At 43.9% G+C, this 23,670-nt stretch overlaps 1 protein-coding gene and 2 long non-coding RNA genes across 4 annotated transcripts in view; 2 read left to right on the forward strand and 1 right to left on the reverse strand.

The window, feature by feature from the left end:
* The window catches only part of JCAD (junctional cadherin 5 associated), a 60,926-nt gene extending 47,512 nt beyond the window's left edge, over positions 1-13,414 (forward strand). For both annotated transcript variants that reach the window (XM_023920105.2, XM_086862170.1), the window contains exons 3-4: positions 3,911-7,563; positions 11,533-13,414. In XM_023920105.2, coding sequence (XP_023775873.2) covers positions 3,911-7,563; positions 11,533-11,567 — 3,688 coding nt within the window. In that variant the 3' untranslated portion in view covers positions 11,568-13,414. The remainder of the gene's footprint in view (positions 1-3,910; positions 7,564-11,532) is intronic.
* Positions 13,415-16,821: 3,407 nt separating this feature from the next.
* On the reverse strand, positions 16,822-18,989 carry LOC111924096 (uncharacterized). Its single transcript, XR_015279077.1, has 3 exons — positions 18,853-18,989; positions 18,216-18,276; positions 16,822-17,199 (listed from the first exon to the last, which is right to left on the reverse strand). It is a non-coding gene; the product is annotated as an uncharacterized LOC111924096 (long non-coding RNA).
* A 2,968-nt stretch (positions 18,990-21,957) lies between these two features.
* LOC111924095 (uncharacterized) overlaps positions 21,958-23,670 on the forward strand; it is a 28,952-nt gene continuing 27,239 nt past the window's right edge. The window contains exon 1 of the long non-coding RNA XR_015279076.1: positions 21,958-22,282. This is a non-coding gene — a long non-coding RNA (uncharacterized LOC111924095). The remainder of the gene's footprint in view (positions 22,283-23,670) is intronic.

The raw sequence follows: 23,670 nt of genomic DNA on the forward strand, positions 1-23,670 counted from the left end.
CTGCCTCTGGAGGCAGATTTGCAAGGCTGGTGGTGTTTTTGTGATGGCAAGGGGTGCTATGGATGGAGGCTTCATAGCCATTGCTCCTGCTTTTTTTGGGGGGAGAGTGATGCCCCCTGGAATGGGGAAGCGGTATTTGGCTCCATCCTATTGTTCTTCAGGCAAAGTGTGAGGGAGCGGATGGTGGGAGGGCTGTCCTTGCTTAACTGAGCATTCAGAGGCCACACAGTAAAGATTTGGAAGATGAGACAAGTCAAAGAAAATGAGAAAGCTGATCCTATGGGTATAGATGAGAGTTCTCTCTTCACATGATAACTCCCTCCTGATTTTGTTCTAAGTGGAGAGAAGAGGCACTTTGCTTTGTTGTTTGTGTGGGAGGAACTATGTTAGTAGCTAGCAAATATAGTGATAAATAGATATCATCATAAATGAGATCACCTGCTGGAACAATTGAAAGAGTATACTGGTGTTTTCCAATGCTGGGTCTCAGAAGAGTGTATGTGAGGATAGGATCTCAAAATAGAACAGAAGCAGTCAGTGTCCAGAATAGCCCTCTGAAAACTTTTCCACCTTGCTGCCTTTCTTAATAGTGCTCTTTGTGGGGCACAAAGTCTGCACCAGTGTCTCCAGTTCATGCAAGATGAGCTACTGAATGCCCAACACCTTCCACTTGCATGCTGGCAGCCAGCAACATTCCCTACATAGCCCTGCAGTGGCCTAATTCTGCAGGGTTTGGACTTTGATGCCTGTTCCACACTCCTTCACTTTTGGCTCCATTATCTGCATCATGTGAGGTCCTGCTGGTCCAGTGTCACCCTAGGGGAAATGGGAGCTTCAACCCACGGCCCTGAGCAAGACAGCTCAGTGAAATGTGGTCATGGAGCCAGTGCAGGGTAGATGGACGGCCTCATTTCTTGTAAAGGCCTAAAACTCACAGAAAGCTAGAAATAGTTTTGGGGGTTTAAAACCATTTTAATTAAATTAACTTTATATAGAACCAATTTGAATCACTTTTTGAGAGGAACTGTGATACTCGTTATAAGCAAGCCTGTTCAAAAAGAGTTCATAAGGTTAAAATGCACCTCCCTGATCCCCTGGGACCACTCTGCCCCTGGAACTTAAATCTCCACAGTTGGTCCCATGGGACTGCTCCATCCTTAGCTCCATCCTCCTCCCAGCTGTCAGGCACTTGTAAGCTTCTCTGTCCGGGTGTGCATTTCTTTGTGCATCAGCACCAGCGCATGGCAGAGAGGCACAGAATTGTGCAGTGGCACAGTCAGAGATGAAGTGCTGCACAGAGGGGCTGTGAAATCTTCTCTTTGGTGATATGTCATGGGCACAAAAGACTGCACCATGACTGGTGCTCATCATTCAGAGATCTAGCAGTGCTGAGGCTCCAGTGAAGCATTTTAAACTTGGAGTGGCTCTTGGAAGTTTCCCCTTCCACCAGTTCCTTGGCTGCAAACCCAGAAGTGCCAAATGTCCTGGAAAGAGGCACTCTCTGCTGCAGTTGCAGCCACAAGCAGTGTGGTTGTGCTCTGCTGCCCCATTGCCTCCTGCCTGCTTGCCTGCCAGCCTGATGTGCTGCATGCAGGTGTGCAGGAGCTGCTCTCCATCACCAAGAGCAGAGGAAACTTCAGGATAGAGTTGTACTGGAGGGTCCTTGGAGCATCCTCTTCCCACTGCATGGTGCAGTGTCATCTTCAGAAGTTTACAGGGTCCCTGATAGAGGCTTGGCTGTGTAGCCACTTTGAGTGCCTTAGCCAGGACTCAGAGACAAATACTGTTTGTCCTATGAGTAGAGTTTAGGATTAGGTTTAAAAAGCTCTAAATGCCTCCTTTTAAGTGTCTTTTTTACACTCTTGTTACATTGATGACATAGTACAGGTTACATGATGGATTGTATCACATTCTGAAGTTCATTACTGGAGCCTAGTTATTAACCTTTAAAATAAACTAAACCTTTTAAACAGCTTTTAATAAATGGAGGAGCTCTCTTCTGTTGAGAAGAATTTTGGGTTACTTTGTGGGATTTTTTAATGGTGAATTAATCTTTGCAACATCACTGGAAATTTAAAAATCAGAATTTTTAGGTACTTTCCTAAGAGATGCTACCACTTAAGCAGGAATCATCTCAAAGAAGTCTGATGGCCTGTGCTGAGCAAGATGTCAAACTAAAAAATTGTAATGGTCTCTTCTGATCTTGGAATCTATGATTGTACTTCCTGCAATTTCTGTAGACCCTTTTACAACCATGGATAAAATCAACCAGAAAGAGCAGCCTGTCCCTTTACTGCTCACTCCTGCTGGGTCCTGTTTCTCACCTCATTTTGTAAACACAGTTACAAATGGTGCCACAGTAGTATGGGGATGAGATGAAAAGGTAGAAGATAGCATTTGTTCAGCTGTATGTTTCCACATGGAAGTGTTGGTTGCTACTACAAGCAGATTCTGATATAGGAGGTGTCCTGTTATATTTCATTGATTAATGAAGACGTGTGTTCATTCTTGGGATTCAGCAATCCAACTGTATTTCATGCTTCAGAGGCAGAACATTTTGTTCAGAAGTTCCATCTTAATCCAATTGAATTTATATGATCAAGATGGTTCTTATCCCAGTCTAGTTTTTAAACTTTTAGACTCATAGGATGAAGGTAATATACATAAAAGAAAATTGCTGTGGATCTGGATGGCTTAATTTTCATTCTGAATTTTGACTAGTATTATGTGCTGACAAACTCCCATTTAAATAGATCATTGTTTTGGTAAAAAAGAGCCAGATGACACTGTTTATATACCTTGGGGTGGAGGGAAGAGAAAGAAATCCTTGGGTTCTATCTACATACTTGTCCTATTTCTGTCAATTTTGATTTTTCTTTCCAGTCTTATGCTGGTGGCAACCACATAGTGTAAAGGCAGTTATATTGTTGGACACCTTAGGTACAAGAATAGCAGAATGCAATTCAAGTAGAAAATTAATTATTTATATAGAAGGGTACCAATTTTGTTCTGCAGGAATGTTTAAAACAGTTTACAGTGAGTTCAGAATAGACAAAGAACCTATTCTGTTCATGTAAATCTGTGTTCTGAATTTCTCATCTGCAATGTCTAATGTCTTTCATATTTTACTAATAGATTCTTTTATTTAAGAATTTTATACTTCTTTTGAGGTATTTTATGTTATAAATATTGGTTCCATTTTATTCAGAGATGTGTTGATACATCACCATTGTTGTGACATATGTCATTTAATCCAAAGCACACTGAAGAAATTTATTCCCTCAGAAAGAACAAGAATCAATTCTGGAACTGACATGTTTTATTTCAGCACTTTTACCAGAATGCAAATCATGTTTCTTACAGACATATCTTATGAAATCTTGCGATATAGACATCTACCTGTTCTCCCTACCTCTGCTTCTTGGAATCCGATTAAACTTGAATACTGCAGTAGTCTCCTTGACATCTATAGATTTTGATTTAGCAGGCTACAGAAGTAATTCAAGGCAGTCACTTCTGGTTTTAGAATGGCATCTTAGAATCAGAGGCTGGTCGGAGCTGGAAGGGACCTTCAAGATCATCTAGTTCCAAGCCCCCTGCTATGGGCAGGGAATTTTCTAAAGTCCATCAACGAGGGCTGTGCATGTTTGCACAGCAGGTAACTATGTGCATTTGTGTCACTAACATCTTTGCATAGCTAACAACATGTCAAAAGAGCTTCTGTCCCTTTCTTTACCCATGTTAATTGACTGACTTTTAAATCCTCTCATTAAAATTGTCATCTAGTTGCAAATAGATTACACAAAACTCCTTTGGCATAACTCATCATTTGACCTCCTAATGGGCTTACCCATAGTAGAAAGAACAGGCACCTGTGCACTGCCTCTGACACTGCTTTTTTTTTTTCCAGGGTTTATGACAGGCCTCATTTAGCATGGTCTTCCCAGCCCAAGACTGATAAAGATCTTGCCTACTGGAGAAGACGAGGACAGGACTTCAGTGTGCTACTGGGCTATTCCCAGAAGGCCAGTGTGGAGATGAAAGGCCTGGCTGCGGCCCCAAGGGCACCCCGGCACCCCAAGGAGAATCAGCTGAAGGTGGGGATGGGTGCAGGGTATGTCAGAAGAAGCGGCTTGCAGGAAAGCTGTGAAGTGCCCAGCGACTGCAAATGGCAAAGTCTGGAAGTAGAAAGCTGGAGCCAGCCAAAAAAGGTAGGGAGGCAAATGTCCGAGGGTGACAGGGAGAAGCTGCTTCAAGAGCTGTATTCGCTGACCCTGGGAGACAACGTACTCAGCACCCAGAGCAGGGGGAAATCACAGTCATTGCCAAGGGTCCTTTCACCTGAGAGCATGAGGTGCGTGGAAATGCCCTCCCTGACCAACAGTAACAACTCGCTGAGCGTCACTAAAACCCCCTCCTATGCCCCAAACAGACCGAGTGTGGAACCAGCCAAGCACCATGGAGCGGGAGGCCATTTCCTTCCCCTGGTGAAGCCCAAGTATGGGAGACCACTCAAGCCTCCATCCTATGAACTGCAGCGGCAGACTAGGGCACCTGCAGAAACTGAAGGTTTCCAGGACCACTACCAGAAAGAGGAACCTATCTCCTACTTAGCCAAAGTCAATGAGCCAAGGCAAGATTCTGGCGTTCCAGACTCTGGTTTGGAGCCTCCAGTGTACGTACCTCCTCCTTCTTACAAATCCCCACCTCACCAACACGTGACCCCACGTTCCCCCAGTGAAGTGCCTAACACCAACACGTGCGCCAGCAGTGATCCACAGGGTCCTGCAGAGCGGGTTGTCCCCTGCCAACGACCAGCCATGAATACTTTTGAAGTGGGGGGTGACCCTTGCAAAGACAACCATTTTCCTCATGGAAAGCAAAGCCATGCAAGGCACCCTGCTGACCACCTGCGTTCCATTCAATATATCCCCTTTGATGATCCTCGGATACGACATATTAAAATTGCACCACTGGAGGGTCTGCAGGGCAACTCTAACCACACTGAAAATGCACGTAGTCCCAGTTCTGGTGCTTTGCAAGAGAGAAATCTTGAAGTACAGTACAACAGTGCCTTTGTGAATGCATCAAACTTGTCCAGTTCAGCAAAGGGAGAAAGAGCTTCCAACAGCTCCACCCATAGCAACAGATGGTTGGCACCATCCATCCGAGACCAGGAAAATTGTGCCTTGCCGGACCAAAGAGACAATTGTAGAGCAAGTAATCACAGCCCCCGTAATGAAGCCAGCACAGAGTACACGAAAGGCAAACTTTCTGTAAGAAATTCACATATGGACAACACCTGTGAGACTGTTACAAAAGTGAAAAAGTTTGAACCTGGAACTGGGATGCAGAGCAAAAAGAGTTCAAAGAAAAAAATGAATGAAACTATATTTTGTTTGGTCTCCATCCCAGTTAAATCAGAATCCAATCTGCCAGATACAGATAGGAACAACAACATAACTCAGAGCCCTGATAAGAATAGGTTTGATAACAATGGGGCTTTGCAAGAACAAAGTCTCTTAAGTATGTCTTCAACAGACTTGGAGTTACAAGCGCTTACAGGAAGCATGACCAATAAAAATGAGTTACAAAAACAAGAGCTGTGGAGACCAGAAGAGTTCAAACAAATGAATGACCTCAGATTTATTCAGCCTACAAAACACAGAGAGCTCAAATATTCTGGCTCCTGGCCAGGTGATCAGTACAAAGACCAGCAGACACAGACCAGTTTCTCTGAAGAACCCGAGAGCCCACAATTTTTCCATGGTACAAAGCCTGGGAAGCCTGATAGTAGCACACCGCTATCTCCAGAGCTCCCGGGACGTACAGCATCCACAATGGGGGCAAACCAGATAGGAACACCTTCTGATGAGAGAGGCTGTAGGCAGAGTGGTTACAGTATGAAGGGCCAGACACACCTCAGCCAGTCTAGCAACAGTGCATTTTCCAGGACTGCCACCTCAGTCCTTCAGTCTCCCTCCCCAAAAGCCCACCAGAGCCCGCCTGTGCCTGTCCAAGAGAGGGAAAATGGCCTTTCCAAGGGAGATGTAGTTAAGGGAGAACCAGGTGCTCCCTGCAACAATAAAGAACCATTTGGGCAGTTCCTTTTGAAACCTGTAAGTCGCCGTCCCTGGGATGCAATAAGTGAGCTAGAAAGTTTTAACAAGGAGCTGCAAGGGCAGGAAGAGAGCACAAGCAGTGAAGAAGATTTGGAAAGTGCTACAGCTCCTCTGCAGGCAGGTGCCTTTATGCAGAGGAGAGAGTCCAGAAATGAGAAATCAAGCCAGGAGCCAAAACATGGTGGGAAATCAGAAATGGTTGTGCCAGAGGTGCCTGTATTTAGGTCAGGAAGGGTTAAAAGTAAGTCTGAAAGTTGGAGCATGGGGACAGAACATGGTGGTGAGCCAAGATGCATTGGCTCTCAAGGCTTCTCAAAGCCAGGAGGGAGCAGTGAAGGAGTCCGGCCAGCAGATGTAAGTCTGATAACAGAAATGGGGATGGGGGAAGCCAAGAGCAGAACAAGCAAACAGCCAGTTCATGTGGGCCCTATCAAAAGAGTTTTGTCCAGTAGCCCAAGTAATTCATGTCACAGTAATCCTTTCAATAACCCTCTCTTGCAGGAGATGAGCGAAGACCAAAATTACCTAGACTTTGTTAAACTGAGCAAAGGTGCAACTCCCGCAAATGATAGGGTATTAGAGAGAGGGTCAGCAGTACGCTTGTCTCTAACAAAGAGGAACCAAGGGTGCTCTGAGCCAGATTTGAGGTCAGTGGGACTTGATGTGGCCCCAGAACTTGGTGCTAACAGCTCTGATCACTCTTCAGACAGAAATGCAGTGGAAATCCCTGTGAATGAGTCATTGCAGGCAAGAGCTGCAAGAATTTTAGGTATAGATATAGCAGTGGAGTCTCTCCTTCCGGATGACCATGCTGGGTCCCACCCAGGCACTAGCCCTTCAAACGGTGCTCAGGACTTTGAGTCATCAATGATAGGGAGCACAGCAAGTAACAAAGAAGGAAAAAAAGAAGATTCATACGAAGGCAGACGAAAGTGTGGCTGGACAGAGAGTGCTCTCTTTGTCAGAGCAGGAGGACGATCTTTATACCCTGATGAATGCTGGGCCACTCACCAGGAAGCTGGTGCTAAACCACTGGTAACTGAGCAAGCTCTTGAACAACCTGTGAGTCCCAGCCAAGGTGAGAACCAAAACGTGGTTTGCAAGTCAGCTGCTTATCAGCATTCAGAAAAGAGAGTGAGGAGCACCTCAAAAGTGATAGAGACACTCCAAGGCAAGCTGACATCTCCACCCAGCCGGACTGCCATGGATCGCTTGGTGCGAATGAAAGAAGTTGACTCTGTGTCGCGGATGAGACGTCTGAGCATTAAGAGCGCAGACTCGGCAGAGGAGGTGGATGAGGAGAAGCTGTCAAAGGTACCAGAGGAAAGAGGAAGCAAACTGGCAAGCTCAGGGGCTGTTTCCAAGCGTGTTATCTCTCTAAGTGAAAATGGATGTTTAGGTGGAATGGACAAGAAGAAGATCGACAGAGATTTTTCTTTAGGTAAGACCCTGTTATGAGAGATCCAGATGGGTACTCGTTCCTTATGTAATGGGCATGATCAGTTTGCTTATGCCCACGTAATGCTGCTCAAATAGTAACAGTCTGTAGGTGGTACTATCCTCATCTGGGAGCCACCCACTTTGCTCTCCTTGTGGAAAAGATGAGTGTTCTCCGGTCCCATTTTAGGAATAGTTACTGTAAAACTCACTTGTGATATGGAAATTCATTCACAGAGAATGGAGTGCTCCTTAAGGTCTTATCTCTGTGTAATTGTCTCAGGGAATAGCCAGGCTAAAACAGTGGAGTTCAAAGATAGTCACTATAATGCCAGTGTTTGGGAACATGTGGTGATTTAATCACAGCTGCTCCTTGAATGCCAATTTTTTTCCTTCTCTAATACTTAAGTAGACACATACTATATCATAGTTCAGAAGAAACTAAAAATAAAAATCTGATGTTCTTCTATGAAGCCTCTGGGAAATGGTTGTATAGAGGGGCCTGGAAATTCTCTCTCTCTCATGAATATTTTCCAGATCAGATGTTGAGAATAATTGTTAACCCCAGGACAAATGGAAAGTTGACTTTTTCAGTGAACACCTTTTTTTTTTTTTTTCCTTTTTTTTTGTGTTTCTGATCTCTCTAAAACATAAACTTGTGTAGTCCATATGCATTCCCAAAGTAACATGAGCTGTTCCCTTTCTAAAACAGTTTTCATTTAGCATTTTGTTGAACATCAGTTGTTGCTATAGACCTGTGTAAAGGGATAAATCTCCTAGGCCACCTGCCTAGTCCATTAAACAAATTGGACTGAGCAAACATACAGTGTGAAAGTTGTTAAATTAGTATTAATATCCTTTTTCCTTTTTCCATCCTGTCTGTTACAGTTGACACTTTACCTTGAAATCTGCACAGGTTATTCATTTAACCTCACTGATATAAATCTGTTCACAGGTTTCCAGTACAGAGGAACTGAAATTCAATGGAGTATACTTTAAACTGGATTTATGCATTTCTAACTGAAAATAAATGCTTGTATGAGTTCTAAGTATTGACTTCTGCAGCCTTGCAGCCTTTTTCTCCATGTCTTTTTCTGTATCCCACATCTTTGTCTCTTTCTGCTCTGAACTGTATTTCTCCAGACCAGATTTTTCAAACAGACTGATTCAGCTTTCTTGTACCCATCAGGTCTAGTATGCCCCACATGCATTTCATATGCTTTCCTCTCTTGGGGTTTCTGCTGGAGTGAAGAAAATAACTGTTGTGGTGACATGACTTCAGGGATGTATCAAAACAGATTGTGTGCATTTTATTGGAGAGTTATTCTGCAGTAAATTAGGTCTAAATTTATCCCTCTTGCTGACAATGCCAGGCTTGTATTCTGCAGTGTGTTCCCACTGCAGCAGTTCCCTCACAGCCATAACAGATCTCCCCATGTTTGGATGGCATGAATGTCCCTTCCTGCATGGCCAGTTCTGCAGGGTGACACACATAGGTTGGGCTCTTCCACTGGCCTGTTCCCATCCAAAGTGACCCTGATTTGTTGATGGCCCCTAAAGCTTCACCTTACAGAGGGACTGTAGATTCATGTTTCTAAAAAGGCCAAATGTTGTGCCTTCCTCTGTTAGGTCTCATACCAATTTCCACATAAGTTCATTGGTACCATTGAAAGCCCAAATGAAAATTAATCCTGGAAAACCATTGTATTTGTTGCTTTCAGATAGTAAGTATTCCATTCTAAAAGGCCACTTTATTTGGAACGAGGTAGGGTGATGTTAGTCTTATAATTGCAGACTGGGCCTGTCACAGAGGCTGCAGCCCTTAGCAGAAACAGGCTTTCACATGTATAATGTAGCTTGGCAGACGAACAGTCATCTCAGAGTAAGAGCTCTGCCAAAACTGAGTGCAAGAAGCTCATCTTACTATGCAAATACTGCCATTAGGAGAACATCTCCAAGTGTTCCCAAATGCATTGGATGCCTTTTCTCCTTTGCTGTTTGAAGACATGAGGCTGCTAATCTGGCTTTGTTTCTGTAGAGAGCATTTTAAATTAGCTTAACCAAATGTTGAATAAACATTTCTGCATCAGTGCTAGAACTCCTATGTCTGTCCTCCTCAAAAGGCTGACCTGGCCTGTCAGTCTGGCACCTTTTTGTCCTTGGTTTAGGTGCTGAGGGTATGGGTAAGCTTTCAGGGAATATACTGAGCCATGCAGAGGCTCCATGTCTTATGGTCTGGTTTCCCCCTTTCCATCCCCACCCCTGTCCTGCCACTCCCTGAAACAGTTGATCACCTGAAATTTTGTGGGGAATTCTGTTAACGTGAATGTGTCTGGCCTTAGGAAAATCAGGTCTCTGAAATGCAAATCCATTTTTATTCTTAGGTCAACCTGTCACTGAACACTTCAGAATTTTATGTTCTAGCAGTTTAGATGGCAAAATATTTACAATCAAAAAAATGTTACTGCTTTAGAGGCATCCTCATATACCATCAGTGCATTAAGCTTAAATAGATGCAGCATTATCCTGGAGCACACTAGCCCTTAAAATCTTTATTCCTGTTGATTTTTTGCATTTGTGTGGTGTCTGTTTGGAAATACCAGAAAAGGCTTAGCAGAAATCATAGGTGTTGCTGGCACAGACTCCAGTCTTGGATGGACTAGCAGCTTGAGGAGGGTGGGCTAGAGAAGTGATAAAAGATTCTGTACCACAAATTCAACCATTGGGGCCAAATCCAGAAGTCCTTTCTTAGCCAGTTCCCCTTTGACATGAGTGTGGATGTAGCAGATGGACACTTGCACACAGGAGCAGAAATTTCCCTGGAGGATTTTTATGCTTTTTATGTTTGAATGAAGACATTCACTCACATCAGCACGAAAGTCCTGAGGATGAACGTTTTACTCCAAAGTGTCATATTTGTGTGTGGAAGTATTTTCATGCTCAGCTGTTTAAACGCGAGCACTGTGGGAGTACAGCCTACGGGAGGGACGTTTAAGGTTAGCACAGATACTCAGGTTGTGTAAGAGCAGAGCAGCACGCGGCAGCACGGCTGCAGTGCCGGTTTGTCCGGGCCCCTCTGCGCCTGCAGCCTCCTCCCTAGGTAGCCCGGGCTCCTACACACCATGACCGTGCACCCCAAGGGCAAGTCAGGTGTTTGCATGATGGCACTGGGCAGGCAGACCTCACAGGGCAAAGCCTTTTCATCTCAATCCTGTCCCAACGTGACGAGGGTGAAGGCTCATGTCTGCTCACTTCATGGCCAGCACTGGGATAAACCCAATTAAAAAATTGGATAGAAGAGTGTCCTTGAGGATTTGGGAAAAGGAAAACCAACCTGTGGTATGTGCTGTGAACTGGCAGGGGGGGAGGCTGGAAATGAAGAAGAGTGGTAGTAAGCCACTCCAGTGCTGTAGTGAATGAGGCTGAAACATGAGCTGCGGTTTTGCAGACTGAAGCGAGACAGACTAACCATAGTGATGCAACGCAGCTGTGCTTTCCTGTTTTCTGTTGAATTAATCTGAAATGAAGGATTTTCAATCAAATGAAAAGACCCTGATGACTGCATGGCATAATCACTCCTTCAGCCAGCCTTACACACCCTGCTAGAATGCTTAAAGCATTTACTAGTCCTTAGTGTTCAGTACAAGGGGAGCAAATCTTACTCTTTTTCTTCCTGTCAAAGCACCTGAAAACTGGAAGAAATCACTTAGCATTCAGTGTGTTTGTTCCTACCTACCCAAGGCCTTCCTGAATTCTATCTTCATGCATTTGATCAGAGTTGTTCCCGAATTATACTGGTAAAAATACAGAATTTGGGTCAGGAATGTGATATGTATCTTTAATGCAGCAAGTCCATTATCAGCTTTTCTTCTTTTTAAATAAATCTAGGGAAAAGATGTGTCATTTCCACAGCTAGCAATATTGAATAGATTTCACAATACATTATTAATAGCGTTTTCTTGTTTTTTTCCAGATACATATGACCCCACCAAAGTTGAAAAGGTGTGAGAGTAATGAAGAGGAGAATAGAGAAGTTTCTGCTCTACTAAGAATGTTTCACTGATTTTTTTTTTCTGGGTGCTTTTTGTTTGGTTTTTGTTCTTTAATGTATGGAAATTGTCTCCATTTGTGATATTCATGGTGTACTGATAATGCCTTTACCACTGCCACTAGGAATTAGCTATTCATGTCTGAAACTGTTGCAGAGACCACAGAAAAAAATGACTTCGACGTTGGAACCATCTGGCTCTGTAGTGTTTAAGACAATACCTACCACTGGCAAACAGTTTTCATCCGAACTTTATTTCAGTCTTTAGCAAGGATGATGAAATGCATCAAGTGAGTTGTTACATTGGTGTAAATGTAAACGTGGGAGATTAGTGAAATTATTTTTAAAAGAATGTGAATTATAAGCTAAACTTCTGAGTATCTGCATTCTAAACTTTGTTTAACTTAAGGGATTTTTGGCCAAAAGTAGAAAGTGCTGCTGCACTGTGTGGAGGAAGAATGTGAAAGAATGGTAGCAAAGACTGATTGTGAAATTATGTCTGACTTCCAGAGTTTGTATTTACTTGGATTAAATACTTACTTGCCACCTAGAAAGAAGAAAAACAAAATGCAAAAGCTTCTAACAGATGGAAGACTTTTGTAGTACAGTGTACAGAACATGTAATTATAGTAGCTGGCAACTATGTTTCAAACCAATGCAAAGTATACCACTGGCTGTTTTGCACTCAGTATTACCTATTTTTGTTTTGCTGTTTAGAAATTCTTTATATGAAAGAATAGTAGCTGGTTTAAAATAGCCCATTTTAACAAAGTAACTATATTTCTTGTTACAGAATACTATCTATTTTTCTACGATGTAAACAATTGCTAACAAGTGGCAAGTATAAAGAAGTATTATTATTATTATTATTATATTTTAAGAAGACTTATTCCTCTGAGTGAAGGTGCCCCAAGCAGATTTCACTTGTATATCTTAATGCACACACCATATTGCCACTTACTCAGTAGTGCTACCTTATTTTGTTCTGAAAAAAAAGCCATCTATCTATCTATCTATCTATCTATCTATCTATCTAATCTGTCTAATCTATCTAATCTATCTATTAACTACAGGGTTAATTTCTAATTTTTCCCACTCAACCCTTGGATTGTTCTTCTTGGAGCCACTTTCTGAAACACACTGAGAACTCTCTAGGCTGGTGCTGCTGCCATTCCGTTCTAGGGACACTGATTACCAAAAAGTGGGTTTGGATCTTTGTCCCAGTGTTGCCAAGTGGCTCAGATAAAATACCTGCTTGCTTCCTTATACTTTGTTCCCTTTTACAGATTATGAGTTTGGATTAGGCCAGTGCACAAAAATAAGCAAAACTGGGTTCTTCCCTGAAGTCACAAGGTGTTGCTGGGAAGAAGTTCAGGTGTCTTTTTGATGGCATTTAAATACATGGCTTTAAATATATTTTATCTGCACAAACAAATGCATGAATTACAGAATTTATAATAAAGCCTATGCATTCTGCCCTTTGATCCTGAATTAGCCTGCTTAGTATCTGTGTCTTAAAAGCCTTTATGTACATTCCTGTATGTTTTTTGTAAGTACCTGTGTACTAACATTCTTTTGATGACTTGTTCATATATTCACCAGTCCATTTTATTGGCCTTTTCTGGGTTTTAGAATAATTTTATTTTTTAAAATCTTGTAATTTCTTGAAATATTTTTTCCTACGTCTGTAATTTGGAAAGAACGATCGGGAAAAACACTCATCCTGTGTTTTGGCAGCAAGAGTTTCTTGTCTGTAACACATAATTCTGTTACATATGGACTATTTAAAGCTTGCTTGAAAAGAAAATGTGGTGTATAATTTATTTTATTAACTCTTGTGCATGCTGTGAAGCAGTACTTGTTGACAAACTGTTCCTACCACTCTTACTATATTCACCTTGCTTCATCACCATCTAGAACATCCAGGGGCTTGTAAATAGCTACAAAACATGTTTTCCACCCCCGATGCCTCCCCACCTGAATCCTGCCCATAAAAAACAGTTCTGAAAGAACTTCATCAACTCTCATCTTCCCACTTACCAGTGAAGCTGAGATGTGTAGCAATTAATTGAAAATTTTAATTTAACCTTGATTGCTGAAGAACTGTCAATTGTCCCATATAGACATTTCTGTTACCTTCTGTTTATGTCTACATGGAACAGAAGTTTTATGTGCATTTTATTTTTTCTTATTATAGGAATAGGTTAATTGATTCTCCAGTATGTCTGTTTCATCAGTCATGTCAATAATTACTTTTCCAAAGCACACAAAACACCCAAGATCTTAAAAAAAAAAAAAAAAAAAAAGGCAACAATACCGCAGGGGAAGTTTTATTGGCCAAAACCAAAAAATTAAAACCTACAAAGTGAGTAAGCTTTGTTTTGCAGTTGTATGTGACTGACCAGTGGGTGAAGGAGAAGAGTTAGTACTCTTTTAGAAATGGTGTATTTCTCTAACAACTCTGGTACTTTCATTTAATACTATGGTACAGACAACTGAGAAATGCATAGGGTACAGTTTTCTGAACAGTTTTGCCTCAGTGTTTCTACAGGTCAGCTATTGGAATGGACTGAATCGTACCATAGCTAAACTACCTTTCCAGAAACCTTTTGCCAGTTTGCAGTCAACAGAGAGCCCCTTTTATACCAGACATGGTTAAAGAGCAGTAAATGGTAACTGCCAGTGCCTGTCTTAATGGTACCTAAAACTGTCTTGGCAACAGCTGTCACTGGTAATGGCAACAGCAGGAGCTCAGGGCTGAGCGGGTGCAGAGGTGGAGGATGCCAAAGGCTGCTTCCAGTGCCTCGTGCAGTGCAAGCACAGGGAAAAGTGAGGATCTCTGCCTTTATTCTAGGGAGAAGAGCAGAGCTAGAACCTCAGAAATTACGTTTTTACAACGTGCTATGTATCCAGCTCGTGCTCCTGCTATGCTGTTACAGCTGGGGAAGCTGAGGTCAAGGGAAGATACTGTTTCATGACCATTCTCAGAAATTCACGCAAAAAAACCCCAATTAATGCATTTAAAAAATGTTTAATGGGGACCTGGATGGCTAAAGAGGACCTGCCATCTCCTTCCCTTTGCCCTGTTGAAAGACAGAAAGGAGGGTCACATCCTGAGGGGCTGGTACCAGTAACAGCGGCTGGTGGCTGGTGGCAGGGAGATAAAACCACGACATTCCAGGTTCCTATCTCCTATCTGATGAGAGCTCCGGGCTGCTGAACGGCCCGAGCCCCGCGGACAGGGCAGGACGGCCTCTCCCGGTAGAGGGAGTGGGTTCGGGAGTGGGATCGGGAATGGGTTCGGGAGTGGGATCGGGAATGGGATCGGGAGTGGGATCGGGAATGGGTTCGGGAGTGGGATCGGGAATGGGATCGGGAGTGGGATCGGGAGTGGGATCGGGAATGGGATCGGGAGTGGGATCGGGAGTGGGGTCGGGAGTGGGATCGGGAGTGGGATCGGGAATGGGATCGGGAATGGGTTCGGGAGTGGGATCGGGAATGGGATCGGGAGTGGGATCGGGAGTGGGATCGGGAATGGGATCGGGAATGGGTTCGGGAATGGGATCGGGAATGGGATCGGGAATGGGTTCGGGAATGGGTTCGGGAGTGGGATCGGGAGTGGGTTCGGGAGTGGGATCGGGAGTGGGATCGGGAATGGGATCGGGAATGGGATCGGGAGTGGGTTCGGGAATGGGATCGGGAATGGGATCGGGAATGGGATCGGGAGCGGGAGCGGGATCGGGAATGGGATCGGGAATGGGATCGGGAGTGGGTTCGGGAGTGGGATCGGGAGTGGGATCGGGAATGGGATCGGGAATGGGATCGGGAGTGGGATCGGGAGTGGGATCGGGAATGGGATCGGGAATGGGATCGGGAGTGGGATCGGGAGTGGGATCGGGAATGGGGTCGGGAGTGGGATGGGGAAGGGGGGGCGGGCGGGCTCGACGCATCTGGGGAGGGCAGCGCGCTCCCTCCTGCGGTTCCCGAGCGCCAGCAGAAAGTTGGTTTCCCTGAAGAACCGCTGTTTGCGGGCCCCACGCCATCCTCTCTGCTTGAGTCGTCTGGAAGTACACGAAGTGCGGTCTGAGCAGAGCTCTTCAGTGTTTGAAATGCCACCACAGCTTAAGGACGGGGTGGGAAGGCAAAGGAGGGAAATGCCCCTGAATGACTTGAGAGCTCTGGTGACAGGAATACCCAGTGATACAATATACCTGACCAAGCATCACTTGTCAGATATCAACTCAAGAAGCCGTCCCCAGGCATAAGAAGGGCTGTTGTATTTCATATCACAGGTTTGTCTTTTTTTAAAAAGCGTACACCAGCATCGTGTATCAAAACCAAGTTTCCTTGACTCAGCTCCTGATGTGGAGAGCAAGTCTTTGTACTGAAACATCCAATGACTCCAGAAAAACAGGAAGGACAGAGATGCTTAAATTGGTAAAGTCATATAAAGACATAACCAGTCCTATCAAGCTTATTTAAGGATAAATATTGTAATTTCATAAAATATTTCTGTTTAGGATCACAAATCAATATAAATATCTAGAGTCAACATTCTATTGCCTTTGCCACGTGGACAGGCAGCTGAATGTTAGCTTTATAATCCTTGCCCTTCTCTTTGTGTTAGAATGTTTATATCTTCTTCACTGCCTCCTTTCAAAGGAGAAAAAGAAACAGTGGAGTGATTGGGAGAAATGTAGAAATCAAATGTTCTTGCATTTTAAATGACAAAAGTTTCTGCAATTGCTAAGTGTGACCTTTTGTCCAGCTTGAAAATCTAATAGAGGCAAGTATATGTGAGAAATGAATCTTTACTTGGCAGGAGCCTTCAGCTCAAAGAAGATAGACAAAACAGTGCTAAAAGGAATGGAGAGAACTGACAGCTTGTCAGACTTTTGAATGTTTTGTGTAAATCTGTCCTTTTGGAAGACATCGGTATTTTCTTGGTTGAGGATCAAACAATCCCCTAATTTCCCTCCATTGGCAATAAGCCACAGTGCTGCAGCCCTAATTTACTGGAGTGGGTTTTAATTACTAGTGGAGTCTATAAAATTTATACTTCCATTCTTCTGCATAAACCAAATAAAAGTTCAAGCTGAAGATTTCATGAGATGATGACTATATCATTAAATTAATTAGAAAAGTTGGAAAATTATGATTCTTATTCAAATTTGCATTAAATGTTCACTGTCCCTCTCCTATGGACTAAATGAAACCTGTTTACTATCAATTTTATTTTGAAAGGAAAAAAAAATTCAAACAAAGAAAAAGGGAAATCCTGATATCAATAGCAAAGCCCAAACCACAGTGCTACCTCCCACCCATGCTGAAAAATGTTTGCAATATGGCATGCAGAGCTGCACAGCGGGGAGAGGGTGAAGGGAACTTAAATCAGAATTGACCGACACATGGCTGAGATTAGAAATAGAAATGAAATTTCCCAGCCAAGAGAAACCACAATAGCACACATATTGTAAAATGAAGGAGGAACTTTCTACACTTAACTTTCTACAGCTTAGCCACAATCTCAGCTTTCTTTAGTGCTCTGGAGCAGAGAAAATAATCAGAACCATTCTGAAAGCTGTTCCTGACCTGGAAGGAAAACAAGGAAATATATGTGCTAGACAGTGAATCAGTATCTATGTGTCCTTGTCCTTATACAATACAGATAATTCTCTACACCGACTTTAAAGATACTGTGGCCTTTCTCCAAAACTAGTACTATGTCATTGCCTTGGCTTTCTTCTCTCACTAGTCCACAGGCAGATTTAGTGGGATAAAAATAGAGGAAATTGACATAAGCAATTTTAGTATAATTTATTTGATATCAGAAGATGAATGTGTTTTAAGAATTTTCTTTGTATTTTTTTCCTGCACAATGCAAATACTGTTTCTGGGCTTACATGTAAACCAGAGGGGTGTTGTTATTCAAGGAAATACATTTTTCAAATAAAGATTTTGCATGAGTACTCAGTGATATTTGCATTACTACTCAGTGATATTGTGGATGTTGTTATCATGAGGTAAAATGGAGCATGTGCTCTGATGTTTGCACTGCCTTCAAGAAAGATAAATGTATTGGTGAAGTGTTAAAAGGCTGCAGTATTCTCCAGGGGTCTGCTACTTCCAAACCTGGTGTTTACAGCATGAGGTTCAGAATTTGGTTTTTAATTAAAAGAATTTCTTTCCACATCCACACTGTCTCTGACCAGCACAGACATTCATTTTAAGGTTGTGTTCTGTTTGTTTGCTACCTGTAGGGTGTGTTCTGCCTCTGTGGGAGGGCAGATTCCTCCTTTACTGCCTGGCAACCAGCCATGTAGACTGGCCAAACCTACACCACCAGAGCATTTTCCACTCCATGTCAGTGTTTTCCCCTCCCTTTGCAGAAGTTGATATGGCACTGGGATAGTTTACTTTGGCTATGTTGCAGCAAAGAATGGCATGTTCTGTATCTGTGCTGATAGGACTTCAAGAGAGCTAAGTTATCAAGTTAATACAATTTCTTTTTCCCCCAGGCAAAAGTGTAGGTTGCTCATGGCTAGAACGTGCAGCTCTGTCTTTTGTCACTGGCTCACAAGCAGGTTAGACCTTACTGTCACACTCACGTGTATTGCTGTGTAGAAGCAGTGGATTCATCCCAGTACCTCTCACATGTCATCAACAAACCTGTGGAACGAAAGATCCATCAGAACTGGGGAGCTGAAGATAGGAATCACTGTGGCAGTTTTGCCCTCCTCTTCATCATCCAGTCAACCTGATCTCATTGTACCCTCTCCTTCCCCACCTGCTTGAAGCATAAAAATCTCTATTCCAGCATAACCCAACCTTCCACCAATTTGGGTCTAGAAACCAATTTTCCTACATTTTTTCTGCTGGTAGGAGAATGCAGGAATTCAGTTCTTTTCAATTGCTGATACATGGGGGTTTTGTTTCTACTCTTTACCTTAGTTTTGATCCCTGATCAAGCATGTTGTTCATTACTTTTTGCAGATGTACATAACAGAATGGGCCCATTTGCTATTAGCTACAAAAGGCAAAAGTCCCCAGGGTCCAAACTCTCCTGTTAAATTGAGACCTGACATTTCAAAAAAAAGGGGCGGGCCATATGTTGGGGAACCCACACTCAACCCCACAGAAAAGGTGAAAGCATAAGAGCAGAGACCTTTCTGCACTTGATACCACCCATCCTCTCTGCTGTATAAAGGCTGATGCCAGCCATTCCAGCAGGGAGCTATTTCTTACTTTTGCTCTTGGATGTCACCTGGCCATGCTTCAGGGGGCACACCTTCTGCTTGCCACTACCAAACAGGGACTGGGGCTGGCCAATACAGCCTGTGCTCCTACCAAGCAAATCTGTCGGTGCTCAGGCCCACCCTGGCCTGCAAGACACATCAGTGGGAAAGTGAAAGATGGCTAAGGGTGAGCAGAGGTTGCTCAGCTCTCACTCAGAAGTTTCCTTGCTAAGGCAATCAAAAAGCCTCCCAGATGCAGGGCTTACCTTCACCCTCCTTCCAAATCTAGGGAGATGGCTCTTACAGGGAGAGCCACCAGCTCACTCACCCTTTGCCACTCTAGCCCACACATGTCTAACCCTTGATAATTGCAAACCCTCAGCTCTTATCTTATCCTACACACACCTCATCCTCTTTATCCCTCCCACTGACCTCTCACAGTCCCTTTGTTTGACCTTTCTGGGCAACAGTGGTATGTTACCATGTTCAGTTAAAGCTATTTTATCTCTCAAAATTGTCCCTTTCTTGGGGGAAAGAAAAACAGCCCCCTGGGGAATCCCTTTGCTCTATTTATGCAGTGAGGTGCTAACACCAGCCTGCAGAAGTGTGATATCTCAGGAGATTATGCAGAAAGAAAAGAAGCCAACTCCTTCATTTTATCCCTTGAAAGAAGATCACTTCTTGTAACAATAATTAAGATCAAGGCACATTCCTGGGGAAGGTGGGGGGGTGGGGGGAGAGGAGGAAGTAAAAAAGGAAAAAACCCTAAAATCTCTTTGAGGTACTATACTGTGCTCTATAGCAGTGTATTTACAGCTGTAGCTCACTTTGCTTCAACAGCCAGTCCTTGGGAAGGGCTGGGCAGATGTTGCACTAATCAGGGAGCTTCAGCTTCTCCTCTTACCCCTTTGCTATGCGATTTAGTCTGCAACATATTTAGACTTTCCTTCCATGTACTGCCCCAGGTACAGCCTTTAGCCTTTCAGCATAGTAACAGCAACACCAGTACCCTGAAACACACAGAGCCATGAGCATGGTGACCTGGCCAGCTCACATCATTTGAAGTGGCAGGGGGTTATGACATTTTTTTGGCAGGAAAGCCTGTCATTTGTCCCATTTTCTCATTATTATTATAGCATAATGTTTAGAGTATAAAGGAAGTCCTCTGCTTTCCCAGTGGTGGGTCACACTATAAATACCCCAGATGGCACAGGACAAGGAGGGCTGTAAAACTCAGGATGTGGGTCACAGGATGGCTGTCTGCTTGCTGTCTGGGGAAACATGATAATAAACTCTTGCAAAGAGCTCTGATAACACCACATGAAAGGAGTACAAACACTGTGGAGGAGATCTTCGGCTGCTGTAAAATGTCACTACTCTCTTCAGTTCCGATATGCTGCTTTTCTTATTTCCTTCCCTTCTCAGCCTCCTCCTGAGTGCCTGGGGTTGAAAAGTATCCACAAACTGTTTTTTGCCTTCTGCATTACTTTTCAGCTCCTTTTCCCTCTCATGGACATGCCCATGTTCCTGCAACATCCTCCATACGCTATGAAGCTCTCATACAATTCTGACACTTAAGCCAATGGTCCTCTGAAGAATATCAGCACCAGGCCAAAAATACAGAGCCCTTTTTCCTGCACGCAAGAGTCACAGGCACAGCGGGGAGAGCTGTGTCAGGACAGTCAAACAGAGGCCACCAGGTTCCTGAGACAGATTTTAAACAGAAACATTCCTTATGTAAAAATCATCCTTTATTCTCCTGGAGAAGTTAAAAACAAAATTCAGGAATTTTGTCAACTCCTGCAATAAGAGGATGTTCACTGAGAACATTGTGTCTTTTACTGCAGTTTTATTATCAAAATATTATTTGCTATATCACTGGTGTTTTAATAATCCTGGGATAATGTTTTGGTAAGATTTAGAAAGACTATTTGAAAGGAGTGGGAATAACGAAACAATGGTGGATTGATTTGAAACCTTCTGAAATGGTCTTTATAATCTTCCTTTCTCCTCCCACCCCAAAAGCAGTTATTCACGGTTTTGATCTGAGTACCTTAATATTCCCTCCCATCATGAGCCTTTCAAGCCAGCAAATCCTGGTGTGGACACGGCTCTATGGAGTGTCTATTCCAGCTGAAGTTCAGCGGTTGGTAAATGTTGGGGACTGAATTTTTATCTGTACAGTTTTGTTAATGGTTTAGAAATTACACTGCTTTAGCTGCGCAAGTGAAGCAGTGTAGTTTTGTAATGTAAGTCCACATTTCACCCAGGGTTAAAAGGTGCAACTCATGTCTCTGAGGAAAAGCAGATTTATTTCTTTTTCATTCTCCTTTCCCCTGAGATAGGAGCTGCCCTCTGCTGCTGAATCAGCAGGATGTGCCCCGTGACACTGACTTTAGCTGGCTGGAGAGCTGTTAATGGGTCTGAAATCCATCCTCTACCCCAGCCTTTCACACAGGAGAGGCAGGGAGCCGAGCGAACAGCATGGGAGAGGGAAGCGGAGACCCCTGATACACACAGCTGTTATCTGTGATAAGCTGCATCCTGTGCCATGCTCCACCTCGCTGCAGCAGGGAAGGCGTTTGAACTCCAAGACCCTTTCTCAGTTCAATCCCTATCTGACAAACACACAGCAGGCAGCTGGAGGAAAAAAAAAGCAAAGTTCAACCTATCCCAAATGACTCAGTTTTTAAGATTTCTGACCAATTTCCTAAAACTCTGCCCTGCGGAATTTTTTAGGCAGTGTCAGTATATTTGAATGATATAAATAAGTGAAGAAGTTCATAATAGCTGTGCGGTGGTGATGAAAAGAGATCAAGCTGAGATGGGAGTAAAAAACCTCAAATATGTGCAGGAAGAGCAGTAAAAAAGCCAAAAACGGGCTGTTTTCAGGGGAGCGTCTTGTTTGGAATGGCCGCAGCTGAGCTCAGGTTTCCCATCAGCCACAAACCCACTCTCGGGTGACACAGACAAAAGTCATGGCTATGATGTGTGTCTGTCTCAGCTTGGTGTCATCTCTGTCATGTGCCACTGTCCCGACCCCTCCTCAGGTGTTTCCCAGCCCTAAGCCACAGCCCGGGAAAGAAAAGCCGTGTTTCCCACACCCGGCCGTGCCGTCCGGGAGGCCACACGCCGCTGCTGTGGGGGAAGGCTGCCACCGCGCCTGGCCACCTGTTTGTTTCTTTTCCGCAGAAGATTGCTCGTCAGTGAAAACTCATTTCGTTTTTGTTTTCTTCGTACTGGTGGTCTCGTCTGAGGCAAAAGGCGACCCGCGCCTCAGCCCTGCCCCTGGCCCGGCGCAGCAGCGCCACCTGCGGGCCGGGAAATGGCGCCGGGGCCCTGAGGGGGCGGCGGGAGAGGCCGCGCCCGGCCTGACAGCCCCCACCGAGGGGACACGGCTGCGGGGACAGCTGCCATGAAAACAGGCTGAGGGAGGAAAGGTTAGCGGGAGCATTCAGAGACAGGCTGGGAAGGGTGGCAGGGAGGTGGAATAGATAGGAGTGGTTGGGTCCAAATCCTGTTGAACTGGAGCCAAGGGGCAGAGAAAGCTGGTGGGAGGTGAGGGTAAGGAGGCCAAATAGATAAGGTGTGTTGGCTTGAAGGTCTAGCTGTGACATACTATTAGAAGTATCATTTGGCAGACCTGGATAGGGCAAAGAATTCAGAAAACCTTTCAATGGGGCTCACACTTCCTTGGATTTGCCTGTGAGGCATGTGTCATAGAATCAGAGAATACCCAGAGTTGTACGGAACTCACAAGAATCATTAAAGTCTGTCTCCTGCCCCTGCACAAGACCACCCCAAGAACCTCACCATGTGCCAGTTATGTCCATCCTGAACCAGTTCCATAGGATAGACCTGCCTGGCATGATGTAGCTGACCTCAGCAGCTCCCATCAGGTCTGCAGAGGCACCCAATACAGCACCTGGTGTTCTGTTTCCAGGTGGCCAATCCATCTACTGCCATCAACCAGTTTATCCTTCCAGCATCCCTGAGACATGTGGGTTCTGTTTCAGCAGATTCCCCAAAGGCAGGGGGACCCGCAACTACACTGTAAGAGGATTTCCCGGGATTTAGGAAGTGATCACAACACGCACGAAATTTCTCAGCAATGTCACCACGTTCACCAGTTACCACTGGCCTTTGAAAACTTCTGTGTCTGCTTCACTGACATGCACTCTTGGTTCTGAACAAAATGCCTCTACTCTCACTTTGGCCAAAACAACATCATCAACATTTGACCCTGCAGTAAACTCCTTAAGAGCATCCTACTTGCCATCCCTCCCATAGCTATCCCTCCCATATCCATCCCTCCCCGCCCTTGGTATCATGTCTGGTTTTATCTCATTGACACCTTGCACTCTGGCCAAAACCCTGTGTTTTTATTTCTTTCCTACATCAGCCTGCACCAGCTAATAGCCTATACAGACACACTTTCTCCTAGTGTTAATGATTTTTTATTTTTATATTTTTAATACAAAATAGGATTATTTTAGAAGGAAAGAAAGACATTCCCTGAAATTTAAATAAAAAGGAATAAAAGTGGATGCATAGCAGCCACACTCTTCTCTGTCTGGTACAAACTCAAATTATGAGGTTGGACTTAGATACTTCAGGCTACTGGACTCTTCTGCCAAGGGAGAATATTTTACATTAACATTTTTAATTAATGTTTCAAAAGACATGAGGTTTATTCCAATGATGGTTTTCATGGAAGCAGAGCAATAAGATACTGTTTTCAAAATTGCTTTAAGCACAGTTTCTTCCCACTTGCCAAACTTAGCAGCCAGAGCTCCATAGCTTTTTTTCATTCCAACCATCCTGTATT

This window comes from Cyanistes caeruleus, chromosome 1, assembly GCF_971803275.1.
Source record: "Cyanistes caeruleus chromosome 1, bCyaCae1.hap1.1, whole genome shotgun sequence".
In the NCBI taxonomy this organism is placed as follows: domain Eukaryota; kingdom Metazoa; phylum Chordata; class Aves; order Passeriformes; family Paridae; genus Cyanistes; species Cyanistes caeruleus.